The following is a 13,947-nucleotide window of genomic DNA, read 5'->3' as shown; positions in this document are numbered from 1 at the left end:
TTAGTATGCATCTATTATCACATCAGATTCGTTTGCTAGGCGTGTTGAGAATTGATGGCTCCGTTTATTTCACAAAAAATATAACATTGACGGAAAATGTTTTTCGAAAATTCATTTTTTCGAAGAATAACAGTATTTTTCGGTATTTGACTAAGACACGAAAATGGTTTTCGAAAATTCTTTTCTTTCTTTCTCTGTCGGCGACCTAACACAAGCAAGGGATGAGCCAAAGAGGCTCGGCCATAGCCACGGGCAAGCTCGACCTCTCCTGTGGCCGGTCGTCGGCCGTCGTCGTAGCCGGAGATTGGTGGAGGAAGAAAGAACAGATAAAAAATAAATAAATAAAAATAAGAAATAATTAAAAAGAAAAAAAAGGATGTGAAGTAGTGGAGGGAAAAAAAATCAAATCATTTTCTACACTTTTAAATGTGTTTTTTTCCCATGGATAAAAAATATTCTCGTTGATTAATTTATTTTTCGTGAACTAAACGCGGCAAAATCCATAAAACATTTTCCCCGTAAGTCATATCACGTTTGGACGGTACTCTGTAAAAAAAAATCACGTTTTTCTTATGTGGAAAATCCGCCCAAATCTTGGATACCCATGCAATCCTCTCTTTCCGACAGCAAAAGGCGACAACAGTACAGCCATCTCGCCGCGTCCGATGTATATGATTTCATGGGAGACTTGATAAGGACGGAGAAATTAGGTAAAAATTAGTGAGGGCTTGTCGAGCACGTTTGTATTACTATTCCATGTTTTTAGATGTAAAACATTCAACGGGATTAGGACGTAGTCGCTGTCTTATTGTCCTCTTCTATCTTATTGCTGAATCCACACCTAAAGATTAGCCAAAAAGCGCACTCAAATCATTTGGGCACATCATCGTTTAAAATTTGTCAGATTTGACAGCCAAATATGGTGCGAGTGCACAGCAGAAAGCCCAAACATAGGAGCCTAAATCTGAGCACGTCGGGAGAAATCCGATATCATTATCCTAGGAGATTATCAGAGAGAGGCTTAAGTCTAGGCGCTGTCACGAAAACTATGCTGCTCATGAGATTTCTTTTCTTGAGGTATTTACCCATTAATCAATCATCGTTTCGTTATCATATATTTCGAATTCGCAGTGGAAATTTGATGCTTTTATCCAAGCAAATCGCCAAGAAAAGCCCAAGTCTGATGGCCCCCAATATATTAAACCATTCCACTTTTCGCATCAATTTTTCTAATGCGGGACTTTTCAAACATAATTTGCACGCGAATCTCCATGGTAGATATAGATAGAGTGGCTATGGACAAAAAGCCCGGAGACTCGGCTAATACTTTTCGTTCGATGATCGAATCTAGTGGACACGCTAAAATGGTCCATAACACCTTCCCGTTAGTCGACACCAAAGGGCATCGAATGGTCATGGAATCCCCCTAAAACAAAAATAACAACAACAACAACTACAACGCCGGAATCCGGTGTCCCCAGTACCAAACCAAAAGCAGATCATCATCGTGCATTATTTCCGACGGCTACTCCTACTTCAATCCATCGCAGAAAGATCTCCCATCTTTTGGAAAAATTTTGAAGACAAAGGGCAAAAACCAAAAGCGGGCAAAGCAGACCACGACCGGCCGCCGCCGATTCGACTTCATTAAGTTGCCGGCAGCTACATGCAGCAGACCCTTCCGCCGCCGCCTCCGGGTTGTCCCTAGCCCACCACCGCCTTCCTTTCTGTCTTCCCCCTCTTGGAAACCCATGAAAGGGAAAACACCTCGAGCCACCATAAATTCCCCCACCTGTCCACATCCGACCAAGAACGACGTCGGATGACGAGATTCAACGTAAGCCGGTCTGGTGGGGGAAGTCGCTCGGCAACGCAATACCTAAGGGGACCCTCGCACGCATTAATGACGGCGGAAGAGCAGTCCGTGACGTCAATGTTGCAGTGAATCGAAGGTGGCTTGACGGGGGGGGAGTCGGAGGCCGCGAGGCATTTGTCAGGTCCGTGTCGAGTGAATTCATCACGGTACTGCTAGTGAGAGAAGAATTGAAGTCCAATAAGTAATGCCCGTCGCTCTTGTCTCGATTGCTGGTCATTTTGCGGGCCACGGATCATAAATTCATTCTGAATTTCGATTTTTCAAGTTGAGATGATGTCATACCGACACTCGAAAAAAGGAAAAATTACCGAAAATGTTATAAATTTATTGTACTTGTACAAATTCAGTTATAAATCTTTTTGTTTTGCTAATTCAGTCTTAAACATTTTGTATTTATGTCATTTCAGTTATTTTCGATTAATTTTGTTAAGAAGTCCTTGACGTGAATAACTTTTAATATTATTTTAATTTTTTTGAATATTTCTTCTTTTTCTTTCATTTTTTACTTCACTTTCTTCGTCCTCCAATGGGTCGTGGAAATCTATACACCGATTAGAGGCGAGAGCCAGGAGGTCGACCTCACTAGTCTCTAGCGAAGCTTGCCCCCACTAGCCATTGGTGAGGCGCGACCTCACCCAATGACAGCTAGGTCAAGCCTCACCGGGGTAGGCGAGGCTCACCCTCTCCAATGGCTGGAGGGGGCAAGCTTCCCTAGAGGTATGAGAGATTAACCTCACCAGCCCTCGACTCTAGCTAGTCGCCGAACCACGAGGATCGGCTGGAGGGAAAAAAAAGTTAAGAAAAAAAATATTCAAAAGACTATTAAAATATCATAAAAAAATTATCTTTATCGAAGCCGACCATGTCATGCTAGCGATTTCCTGTCAAAATTGATCGGATGGGCTGAACTGGAACAAACGCAAAAGTGTTTGGGACTAGATTGGCGAAAAAATGGTATAAGATTGAATTGGCATAATTAAAACAGATTTATGATCTTTGTTTTTTTTTGGTTAATTCTTGCCTTGAAAAAACTTATCAGGAACCCAAGAAAGTTATGGTTTTCTTTCTCCCCCGGTTGTGGACAACTTCCTGGACCATGTCTTTCACTAATTTCGTCGAGTGTTAAGAGACATCACCTACATGCACACTCCGTAGATTTTATTCACCTTCGTAACCCATCGGTCGGGACGTCGGTGGTCCAAAGTTTCCTACGACTAGGAATGGAGAACTTATGGCCTGGTTTGAAATTCAAACTCTTGGGGCGATTGCTTCGGTTCGACTCCATGCCAAACACCAAAAAAAAAAAAAAAAGAAAGGAAAGGAAAGGTCAGCAAATTTTTTTTTTTCTCTCGATAAGAAAAAAGCGCAACGTCTGTAGCTCATTTTTATGTAGCGATTGAACTAGTCTTACTCGCGCAAATGTCAATGCAGACGCTCGAAAAAATTCCAGTTTTTCTGCTATCGATCTCATTGGGTTCCTCGAAAACAAAACAACGCGCCGCGCCGAGCCCACCTTCGACGAAGAAAATCGAAAAATGTCGACTGATTTTTGCTGGCGGTCCGTCGGACCGTGCTTCCTCCGCTCGCAAGTTGCGACCTGCAAATCCGCTGTTCGAGTTCGTCCCTCGATTGAATTGGAATTGCTCGCCCCCGGTCCTGTTCATGCACGATTTGACTAAACCGTTGAAGGAACCCAAACAGAGAACAAAAACCGCGATTCCGGAAGAAAAAGTAACGGACATATGAAAGGACCGGACCACTTTTCTCTGTTTTTACCCTATTCCTTATCCCCTTTGGAAAATCAGTCCCTGTCTTTTTTTTTTTTTTTTTTTAACTATCTAATCTCAACATGTATTTTCCGCCCAAAAAAAAAAAAATTCTCGACATGTATTTCCTTTCGTGCTCATCGGGATCAACAGTCAATCGTTAGGTAACACTGATAAAAAAAAAAAAGTCAACATGTTAACGAATGTCAACAGTACAATTTGAGATACGTTATTCTATATGTTCTTGTTACGTTCGTTCACTTGAAATTTTTTCTGTCCATTCATTAAGAAAGCGTTCATATACGAATCCTACGCTTGAAGTTTCAATTTTTTATGTGAAGTCCCGATTCATTTTTAGATCCATTCATCTTGTACTGACGACCTTTGAACCTAATCAAAGAAATCGAGCAAACGTGAGGATTCATCTAGACCGAAGAATTATTTAGGTGCATCATTACATGCCAAGTATCGTTTGTTGTTGCCTCATTCTTCTTTTTTCCCTTATGAGAGGATTATACTCCGACGGCGATAATCGATTCGGATAAAGTTGTGAGACGAGATGCTCGAAATCTCTTCCCTAATCGGTCTTCAACGCTTTTATGACGCAACCCTCCAAAATAACGGCACTCTTACTTTTTTCGGGGTAAAGCGGATTGTTTGAATCGGTCCATATGGACTTTACAAAAGAACGGTGCATCGAGCGGAGCTCGTCCTACGATCTCCTTGTCTCGGGATCACGCAAATTTCACGCCATAATCCCCAAATCCGATGATTCACGACCCGTCGGCTGGCCGTCCTACGGCCGCGCGCCTCAAGCTCGTCCCGCTGCTCAAAGCCATACACGGTACACTCCGTCCACCGCACCAACGTCCATGTTCGCACTAGGGGGTTGGACCACGAACATGATTGATGGAGGCCGAGTAGAGACAAGAATAAAGCGTCCATCTTTTGGATTCCCTTCCCCCTCTTTTTCCCCCTCTAAAAACACCGAAAGAAGATACACGTCTAAGACCACGTCTTAGGTTGTTCTTTTTTTTTTTTTTTTTTTGGGATCAGAGTCTTAGGTTGTTCACAAGGCAAAACTCAATGATTCGATCTCAAGAGTCTCAGCAACACGCGATCATCTACTGATCGTAGCCCTACATTTTTGACTAGGGGCCCCCACGGCGTAGCCAATCAGATCCAAGTCAAATAAAAATGGCCTCTCGATAGTTTTGTCTTTTGGTTTGTTTGGGGTGCATCTGCTTCTCGCCACTCCTTCTTAACGACGACAAAGGACAAGAAAAATTTCAAAATGATGACATGACGTGCCCAAATTACCCCCCGCTCTTCAAATCAATCTCGCACCGCCCCAAAGAAGTCGCGACATTACTTGATGCTTTGTCCATGATTTGATAGATCATGGGAATGGGATGGTTCATGAATCATGAGTGACCTTCAACCGAGTGCCTGCGTTAAAAACAAAGTCGAGATGTGAAAGATAATGCTTAGATTTGCCATCGGGTCGCGAAATTACACGTAATGATGCGTCCCTATTAGCTTCTAGATGTTGGACGATCAAAATGCTCGCCGTCCATGCAGCCTTCATTTCGATTTGGACTTGACATATTAGATCTGAAAACTTAATTACGAGGATTAGAACGTGAAAAAAGTCATGGTATGGACCTACCATGATGCGGGCGATGCTGATCTTATTGCATAATTGACCAAACAAATCGATCGCCTCTTTAGTTGGCAAAATCATTAATTTCGCTAAGCGCCTTCGCAGAGAGATGTCATTCAATCAGACCGAGACATTGACAAAAAAAAAAAAACACACAAAATGGAAATCTCGCGAAATAGTACATTACTTTCCAAGACGAGGCATCGCGAAAGCTATATACATATTTTTTTATCAACTCGCATCCTAACCATTAGTCGGTTCCACCACAAAGCACCGTAATCGAGTTTAATTCCTACATCGGCACTCAAAATTATGAACGGCAAAAAGAAAAAGTTGCGACATCTATTGATTTTTCATGCTAATGGGTCCTTCAAAACGGCATCTGATGAGTAATAACCATCTCCAACCCTTCTCTCGCTTTTCATCTTCTTCATCGATTAAGAGAAATATTTAAGCTTGTGTAAAATCTAATTAATTTAACAAAACATTTCTATCCTAAGTCCTAGGCAACACAATGCCACATCAGATGGGCATCATGTGATGCCCCACGCGCATTTCGCTCGGTCCCATCTCTCTCTTCACGTGCAAGGGATTATTCGCGCTATTTTAATTTGATCAATTAGTTAATTCCTCCCTAAGCATCAATAATGAGATAATCTAATCTGCCCAAAGGCGAATTCACCAAATCACCATTATTAAATTTTTTAACGTATAACTTTTTTGTTTAAATACCACCCACCCGAGTGGCGCCACTGGAGCACGCACTCTTCCTCTCGCAAAAGGTTGAGTGTTCGAATCCCGAGGCGTCGCGGGGTGACTTACCCGGTGGCATGTGTGTGGTAGCTAGCACGTGTTGCCCCGGGGTTTACCCCCAACTGTCGATCGTGCGGGGATTCTCTGGATAAAAAAAAAACCTTTTTTGTTTAAATTTAATTTCTCCGGAACTAAATTAGCGGGCGGTATCGCCACAAAAATGGTACAGCAAAGTCCAAGCTAAATACCACCCGAGGGGAAAAGAGAGATTCCCGGAGAACCGTGCGTGGCACTCATTAATCAAATCTCAGCTGATGAATTGTTTAATTATCGATTAGCATTAATTAAGGTTTGATTAGCCAATAGAAAAAAACCCCACTTTACGTGCGAAACAACTCAGCCCATGAATTATTTGTCCGAATAAAGACAATATATTTTCTCATATAAGCTTTTGCTGCTTCCTAAAGAAAAATAATGATCATGTTTATTTTCGACTCCAATTTTTTGTTTTTTTTTAGGTGGGGGGGAGTAGAGACAAGCTCTACGGTTGCCATCGATAAGGGCGCCAAAAGCCCCGAGAGGACCGAACCGACGGCGGAGATCGCTGCCTTTTAGGGACGCGAGGCGTGGACCGCACGATCTTTTACCGTCAGCTTTTAGACATAAAAAGGACAGGTCGATGGAATCCATACTCCAGGACTGTGCCAGCCCATAATACCATGTCCTTTTCATCGGACGGTCGAGATTGCCCCTCGCACATGTGGAGCGAGGACGCCACTGTGCCCGCGGATAAGGGGTGGACCCGTCTTTTCAGCGGACAGTCAATTATTTACGGTGTTGGCCAACGTACGTGGACCTCATGTAACGGCGGGGCCCGCATCCCTTTTCCAATATCTCGCAAGCTTTATATATATATACAGGGATGGAAAAAAAAATTATCTGTGTGAAAAATTTAGAAAAAGAAAAATCAATATCTTTATTTTTCTTTACTTTTTTTTTGTTGTTGCTTTTTTTGGGTTTCTAGTATTTGCGTTTTACTTATTACCCATCTTCTCTTTGTCCGTACGCTGCGAAAGGGAAAGGGAGGAAGTCGGTAATTTGACGGTCTTGATTGAGATGCAACGTGCGCTCGTCTGCAGATGTTTAATTAATCACCCCTTCCCTTTTATCTTATTTTATTTAATCATTTCTCCACATTTAATTATTCAGCTTATCAAATTGTATCTACCTCACATTACACAATCAATAATCGAAGTACCTTAATGTTGCTCTTTCCTTGAATTACCCACTTTTGGCTTTTTTTCTTATTCATTTTCCTTTTGTTTTTCAACCCTATTTGCGGGAGTCGAACCCCGCACACATAATACTAGCAATCCCCACTTCAATTCTCTTTACCAACATTGCCACATGTCTAGCCATTCATTTCTACTGTACAGTAACCTTTTTTTTTTTTTTTTAAGCATGGACAATTTTATCTTAGGATAATTGACACAAGTGATCAGTGAATTTTGATATAATGTGCAAATGTGGTCCCCGAATTTTTAATTTGATAAATATGATTCATGAACTTTAGGCCAATATATAATGTGGACCATGAACTTTTAATTTGCTCAATGTGGTACCTAAACTTTTAGAACACATGCAGCTTAGTCCCCGAACCATAAAAAAATATTTAATATTGTCCCTAAACTTAAATAAATGAAATGATTATATTGAACGTCTTTCTATAGTTCAATGACTAAGTTAAACATGTTTCAAAAGTTCATGGACCATATTGATCAAATTAAAAGTTTATGGATCACATTGAACGTTGAATTAAAGTTCAATGATCATATTGATCAAATTAGAAGTTCAAAAATTGCATTACAAATCGAATCAAAGTTCGAAAATTATTTGTGTCATTATCCATTTGTTTTGCCATTTTGTCCCTTCCCTTTGGGAGAGCGAGAGCCTGAAGCTTCACTACTAGACTAACTTTAACCACTTCTCCGTGTCACACCACACAATTCTAATGTTTTCCATCCTTTATTACCATCCATTTAATGGCTTAACAAATTATCGAAGACTTTGGAGTTCATCATGAAGAGTGTTATCGATGCTCGTTAGATGCTCCGAATAAAAATATATTCGAGCCTCGAAATATTATTACATAAATCACGATAATATTCGGTGCGCCGTAAATAATAAATTGTTACATTAGGCGTGTGATAAGTTCGACAAACAGATCAGGGCCGTTGATCTATCTCTCATCACGACCTGAAAAATGTTGTTTTTTCTTTTCGTTTTTTTTTTTTGTGTGTGTGCGTGGACAAATCTAGATAGATGAAAATGGGGTGGATTATGTAAGCAAATGTGAAAAACACTGCAGGGGGGGTCAGCGAGCAGCGTCCCAGAAGCGCCACCGTATGAAATCAGTGACCCATGATTGGACGGTCGTGATGTCATGATGCCCTTAAAAACCTTCACATCAGATCATTCCCCCGATTTCCGTTATTAATAAGAAGTATTTAATCACCCCCCTGTCCAGATTTTGCTTGCGGTCCCCACCGGCAAGCCTACTCACATCCAGCCGTGCGATGCCTTCCCCCAATCATGAGATTCCTCGCGACGGTGCAGATTGCTACACTCGATCGCCTCCCCTTCTCTCAGCTCGATTCACCCGCCAAGGGTAGAAACCGAACCGTATCGCGATATCTTCGTATTCTCGCGCGGTAAATCGATTTTTGTCTCCTTTTTTCCTCCTAGGCCAGCTTGTGAAAAAAAGATCAATAGATTTCCATTTCATTTCATTTCATTTCTACGAGGTTTTTCCCAAAACATGGGCGGAGCATTTATTTGAGATAATACAAACCCATTTAACACATTCATTGATTTTCTTGAAAGATAATTTGAGCTCGAATCGAAAATTGAGCTCCCCGAAGTGAAATATGATTTGATAGAAAATCATATGTTAAAAATGATTCATAACTTGTTTTGAGAATTTGCTTATTTTAAAAAAATTCACTCTGCATGATATTAACTTTTATGAAATCATTCAAATTAGGAAATTTGAAAATGAATGAGAAAAAAGCTATTGCTCTTCTTTTCTCCTCTCGTCATCCCGTTCGATGCCCCTACATTTTCACCGAGACCGTCTTCTCAAACCCTCCACCAAACGCAATCGCATTTCGAGTTTAACTTCGCCCCGACTCATCCATCGACGCACTCAAAAAAGAAAAATGAAAATGTTGAAATGGTAAATATGTTTCGTCTTCCATGCTTTAATATCTGAGTTTGAATCGCTGTATTTGTGAGTTTTGAAACTTGTAATGGATGTCCTAAATAATGATCGGGCCGAGTGAAAATTTGTAGAACGTTGGACGAACCAAAACATTCACGGCTAAAAAAGCGAACAAAAAAAAAAAAAAAAAAAAAATCCTTATCTTCTCTCTCTCTCCCTCTCTTTTTCTCTGAGTCTACACTCAAATTCTCTTACATACTTGTTGCTCTTTCTATGTATTTTTGCCATTTTATGCAGCTCACAGACAACCAAAGACTCGCACTGAGCTCCTCTGTATGCCCATCCAGATCTAACCCCACTTCTCTCTCTCTCTCTCTCTCTCTCTCTCAGCCAATCAAGAAGCCAAGCTCCATTCTTTGCTCGCGAGTTTTCATGGCGCACTTGTTCCCGGAGGAGGTGCTGGAGCACGTGTTCTCCTTCATCGGCTCCGACAGGGACCGCAATGCCATCTCCCTGGTGTGCAAGTCGTGGTATGAGATCGAGCGCTGGTGCCGGAGGCGCGTCTTCGTCGGCAACTGCTACGCCGTCAGCCCCGCGGCCGTCGTCCGGCGCTTCCCGGAGGTGAGATCCGTGGAGCTCAAGGGCAAGCCCCACTTCGCCGACTTCAACCTCGTCCCCGAGGGCTGGGGCGGCTACGTCTCCCCCTGGATCGCCGCCATGGCCCGCGCCTACCCTTGGCTCGAGGAGATTCGGCTCAAGAGGATGGTGGTCACCGACGACAACTTGGAGCTGATCGCCAGGTCGTTCAAGAACTTCAAGGTCTTGGTTTTGTCCTTTTGCGAGGGGTTCTCCACAGGCGGGCTCGCCGCCGTTGCCGCTAATTGCAGGTTCGTCTTCTTTTCTTCTGGGTTTCTTTTAGGGTCCATAGGTTTTGATTTCTGGGAATGAGGGTCTGTGTACCGCGAGGGGTTTTCTCGATTTGTGTTTTAAGATTCGTAAACGAAGTGAAAGTTCGTATCTTTCCGTGAAAATGCGATTCGTTAATATCTCCTTCTTTGTTCTTTGATGGGCAATCAGCGAGTTGGAACGCTTGTCGACTCTTGGGGGTGTTGCTTGTCGTTCAGTTGGGATTGTCGTCAAATTTGATTGCTTTTGCTGCGTTTTGAGGATAAATGATGATGAATGAGGATTTCTTTTCCTCCCTTTTTGTCGATGTTCTGTTCAGTTCGCATTCCTGCTTAGGCCTTCTATGATCTTTTTTTTCCTCATTTTTTGCTGTTCGCCATTTGCATTCGGGCATTCGGCTGCCTGTTTACCGTTTGCCGACGCTAAATGTCTGTACTTTCCGGAAACTTTGGTCCGTTCTTGGTCCCTGGATTGGCAAAAGTCACTATCCCAAATGTTAAATTAATCGCTTTCTGCTTTCTTTTTCTCTTAGATCCGGAGGGCTTATGTTGATGGGGGATGATATCATGGAGAATATGGCTACCGTTGCTTTCATTTTCTTTCCTCTTGCTGTTCTTATGTTACAGCTTTGTATCAATTGGCTACATCTTGTATAGCGTGGGCTTTTTGGTTTTTAGATTCTTTTGAATTAGTGAGTTGGAAAGGGATAACTTTTGTTTGCCCATGCGTCAGTCCTTTTATCTCCGTATAGTGATAAACTCAGAAGAATCTTGGATTTATTTGATTTTGTCATTTTCAGATCCTTTCACTTCTTGAATGCTTGGCTCGGCATCTGTACGGGAGAACAAATATTTCAAACTGTGAAATGGATGGACGATGTGTTTGATCTCTTTTTTCTGACGCCTGAGATTAATTAAAAAGGCTTGCAATTGTGTTGACCTGAACACCTGTTGTTGCGACTTTGTCAACAAAATTTGGTTGACATCTAGTGTTGATTTTATAGGGAATTGCCCTCTTAACTCCACAGTCTGCCACAATTTTTCAAAAACTCAAGGTTATGCCTTTTTTTTTGCAAAGATCCTTGTGAACACCGTTGGTTGACGCACTAAACTAATTGCATGTCCAGGAACTTGAGGGAGCTTGACTTACGGGAGAGTGAAGTGGAAGATATGGGTGGACATTGGCTCAGTCATTTCCCCGATTCATATACGTCACTCGTATCCCTCAACATTTCCTGCTTAGGCTCCGAGGTGAGCTTCTCTGCCTTGGAGCGCCTGGTGGGTCGCTGCCCCAACCTGAGGTCTCTCCGACTTAACCGCACTGTGCCTCTTGATCGCCTTGCCAATTTACTTCGACGGGCCCCACAGTTGGCTGAATTAGGCACGGGCGTTTACTCTGCTGAACTGAGGTCAGATGATTTCTCGAATCTAGTTGGCGCTCTAGCTGGCTGCCGAGAGCTGAGAAGTCTGTCTGGCTTTTGGGATGTAGTACCTGCTTATCTTCCAGCTGTATATCCCCTATGCTCAGGGCTTACATCGTTGAACTTGAGCTACGCTACCATCCAAAGCTCTGAACTTACAAAACTTATCAGTCAATGTCACCGTCTGCAGCGCCTATTGGTATGATTGTTTGACACGTACTTGTGAAGATATTTATATATTTTTGTTTTTGGTCGGAAGATATTTTCTTTGCATTGGTAGTGTTTTGTGTAAATTTTGACTTTCAGTGAAAGGATTTTGCTTTTATGAAGTGATTAGTCGTTCCCGAGTATTTCTGTGGGACGAGATTTATGATTCTTCCCTACTTCATTATCAATTACTTTATAATCAAAGATGGCTGATAAACTAATTTGTAATTGAAAATTCATGGACAAGACTCTGTTTCCCCTCTTTAAGTTTCTTTTGGTACTGAATTATATGTTTGTTCACAATAAACGAATTGGTATGATATTTCAGGTACTTGATTATATTGAAGACAGCGGTTTGGAAGCCCTGGCTGCGTCTTGCAAAGATTTACGGGAATTGAGGGTGTTTCCTTCTGAGCCCTTCAACCGTGAACCAAATGTATCTTTAACAGAGCAGGGCCTCGTGTCAGTGTCTGAGGGTTGCCCCAAGCTTCAGTCAGTTTTGTACTTCTGCCGCCAGATGTCTAATGCGGCCTTGGTTACCATAGCTCGGAACCGTCCTAACATGACTCGATTCCGACTTTGTATCATTGAACCACGTTGCCCTGATTATTTAACTCTTGAGCCACTCGATACAGGCTTTGGAGCCATTGTCCAACAGTGCAAGGATCTCAAGCGTCTCTCTCTATCAGGTCTTCTAACCGACCGCGTGTTTGAGTACATAGGGACTTATGCGAAGAAGCTTGAGATGCTTTCTGTGGCATTCGCTGGAGACAGTGACTTGGGACTGCACCATGTGCTATCGGGGTGCGACAGTCTTAGAAAATTAGAGATCCGGGACTGCCCGTTTGGTGACAAGGCGCTCTTGGCCAATGCTGCAAAGCTGGAGACAATGCGATCCCTTTGGATGTCTTCTTGCTCAGTGAGCTTCGGAGCATGTAAGCTGCTTGGTCAGAAGATGCCCAGGCTTAATGTTGAAGTCATTGACGAGGAAGGCCACCCGGATTCGAGGCCTGAAAGCTGCCCTGTTGAGAAGCTTTACATCTATAGAACGGTTGCGGGGCCGAGGTTCGACATGCCTGATTTTGTTTGGACAATGGATGAGGATTCTGCTCTGAGGCCTTCTTGACAGGTTTCGTTCAACCGCTTGCTTTTTTTCCTCGTGCCCCTATGATGTGGTGACTGCGACGGTCAAAGCAGGTACTTGCTCTTCACTGCCCTCTTTCATGCAGGTCTAATTTCTTGTTAGCTTAGTATTAGCAGCTGTTATTGGTGTGACATTAGCTGTGGGAAAGGTATACGGAGGCTCAAGAGCTCTCTAGCCGAAGATTTTGCACTTGGCTGAGCTATGGATACCAATGCATTGTTAAATAAAAGGGGAACCTTTTTGTTGTTCTTGTAGCTGTTGTTGTTGTATGTGTATCAAGACATGGTAATTTAATTTGGGCTAGCATTGTTGTATGCTCCTTCCAGACTTCATAAACGTTTAAGGCGATTGACATTGGACTTGTCTTGTTAATGTGAGAGAAACCTTCCCAGGAAATGAGGTATTAGATTCGGCATCGGTTCATTTCTCCTTTCTGTATTTCCGTAATGCGAACCTCTCTCCCACCCCTTCTCTTTTCTCCCCCGTCACAGCCTTCGCCCCAACTCCTTTGTCTGCTCGTCAAGCGTGCAATGTCATGACCACTTCAGCGATGATGGTGGATCTTCCTTTAATTGTGGCTAATGGGTTCTTTCGTGATCTGTTGGTCTCTAATAGAATCTTTCGTAAGATTGATGACGGATTCTTGGTTTTCCTTCTCTCTAGATTATATTGTGCGGTTGTTCCTCCTTAGCTGTCGTAGCCATTGCCGTCACGATAGTGTGCCGTGCCTCCATGATGGTGGTCCTTTGTTTGTCATCCCCTCGCATCCATGGCAGAAGTTCCTCTCGAGTCTTCCAGTATGATAATCCGGGTTTGATTGGGACAACACCAGTGATCTCAACTTTCTTAAGACCTCCAAATCCGTAGTACATCGTGCATGCCGACTTTTGTTGCTAGAGTTGAAATGAGACAAATCGATTCTTCCATTACAAAAACTGCTTCTGATCACTTCTGAATATCCCACCTTGACCTCTGTTGAATGGACAGTTTGT

General features: G+C 42.6%; 1 protein-coding gene across 2 annotated transcripts; it reads left to right on the top strand.

Annotated features, from left to right (window-relative positions):
* The first annotated feature begins 9,476 nt into the window (after positions 1-9,476).
* LOC115742468 (protein TRANSPORT INHIBITOR RESPONSE 1) lies at positions 9,477-13,370 on the top strand. 2 transcript variants are annotated; one of them, XM_048282489.1, is made up of 4 exons: positions 9,477-10,165; positions 11,311-11,803; positions 12,140-12,940; positions 13,041-13,370. In XM_048282489.1, exons 1-3 carry the CDS (start codon positions 9,552-9,554, stop codon positions 12,935-12,937), a joined length of 1,905 nt encoding a protein of 634 aa, XP_048138446.1. In that variant the 5' UTR covers positions 9,477-9,551; the 3' UTR covers positions 12,938-12,940; positions 13,041-13,370. The 2 variants fall into 2 exon arrangements, with proteins under 2 accessions (XP_048138446.1, XP_030532623.2); XM_030676763.2 differs by having other exon boundaries at positions 9,478-10,165; positions 12,140-13,370.
* Positions 13,371-13,947: the final 577 nt, after the last annotated feature.

Source organism: Rhodamnia argentea, chromosome 7, assembly GCF_020921035.1.
Source record: "Rhodamnia argentea isolate NSW1041297 chromosome 7, ASM2092103v1, whole genome shotgun sequence".
NCBI classification, from domain to species: domain Eukaryota; kingdom Viridiplantae; phylum Streptophyta; class Magnoliopsida; order Myrtales; family Myrtaceae; genus Rhodamnia; species Rhodamnia argentea.
Note: the sequence above shows the minus strand (reverse complement) of the source record. Positions and strands in the feature narration are given on the sequence as shown.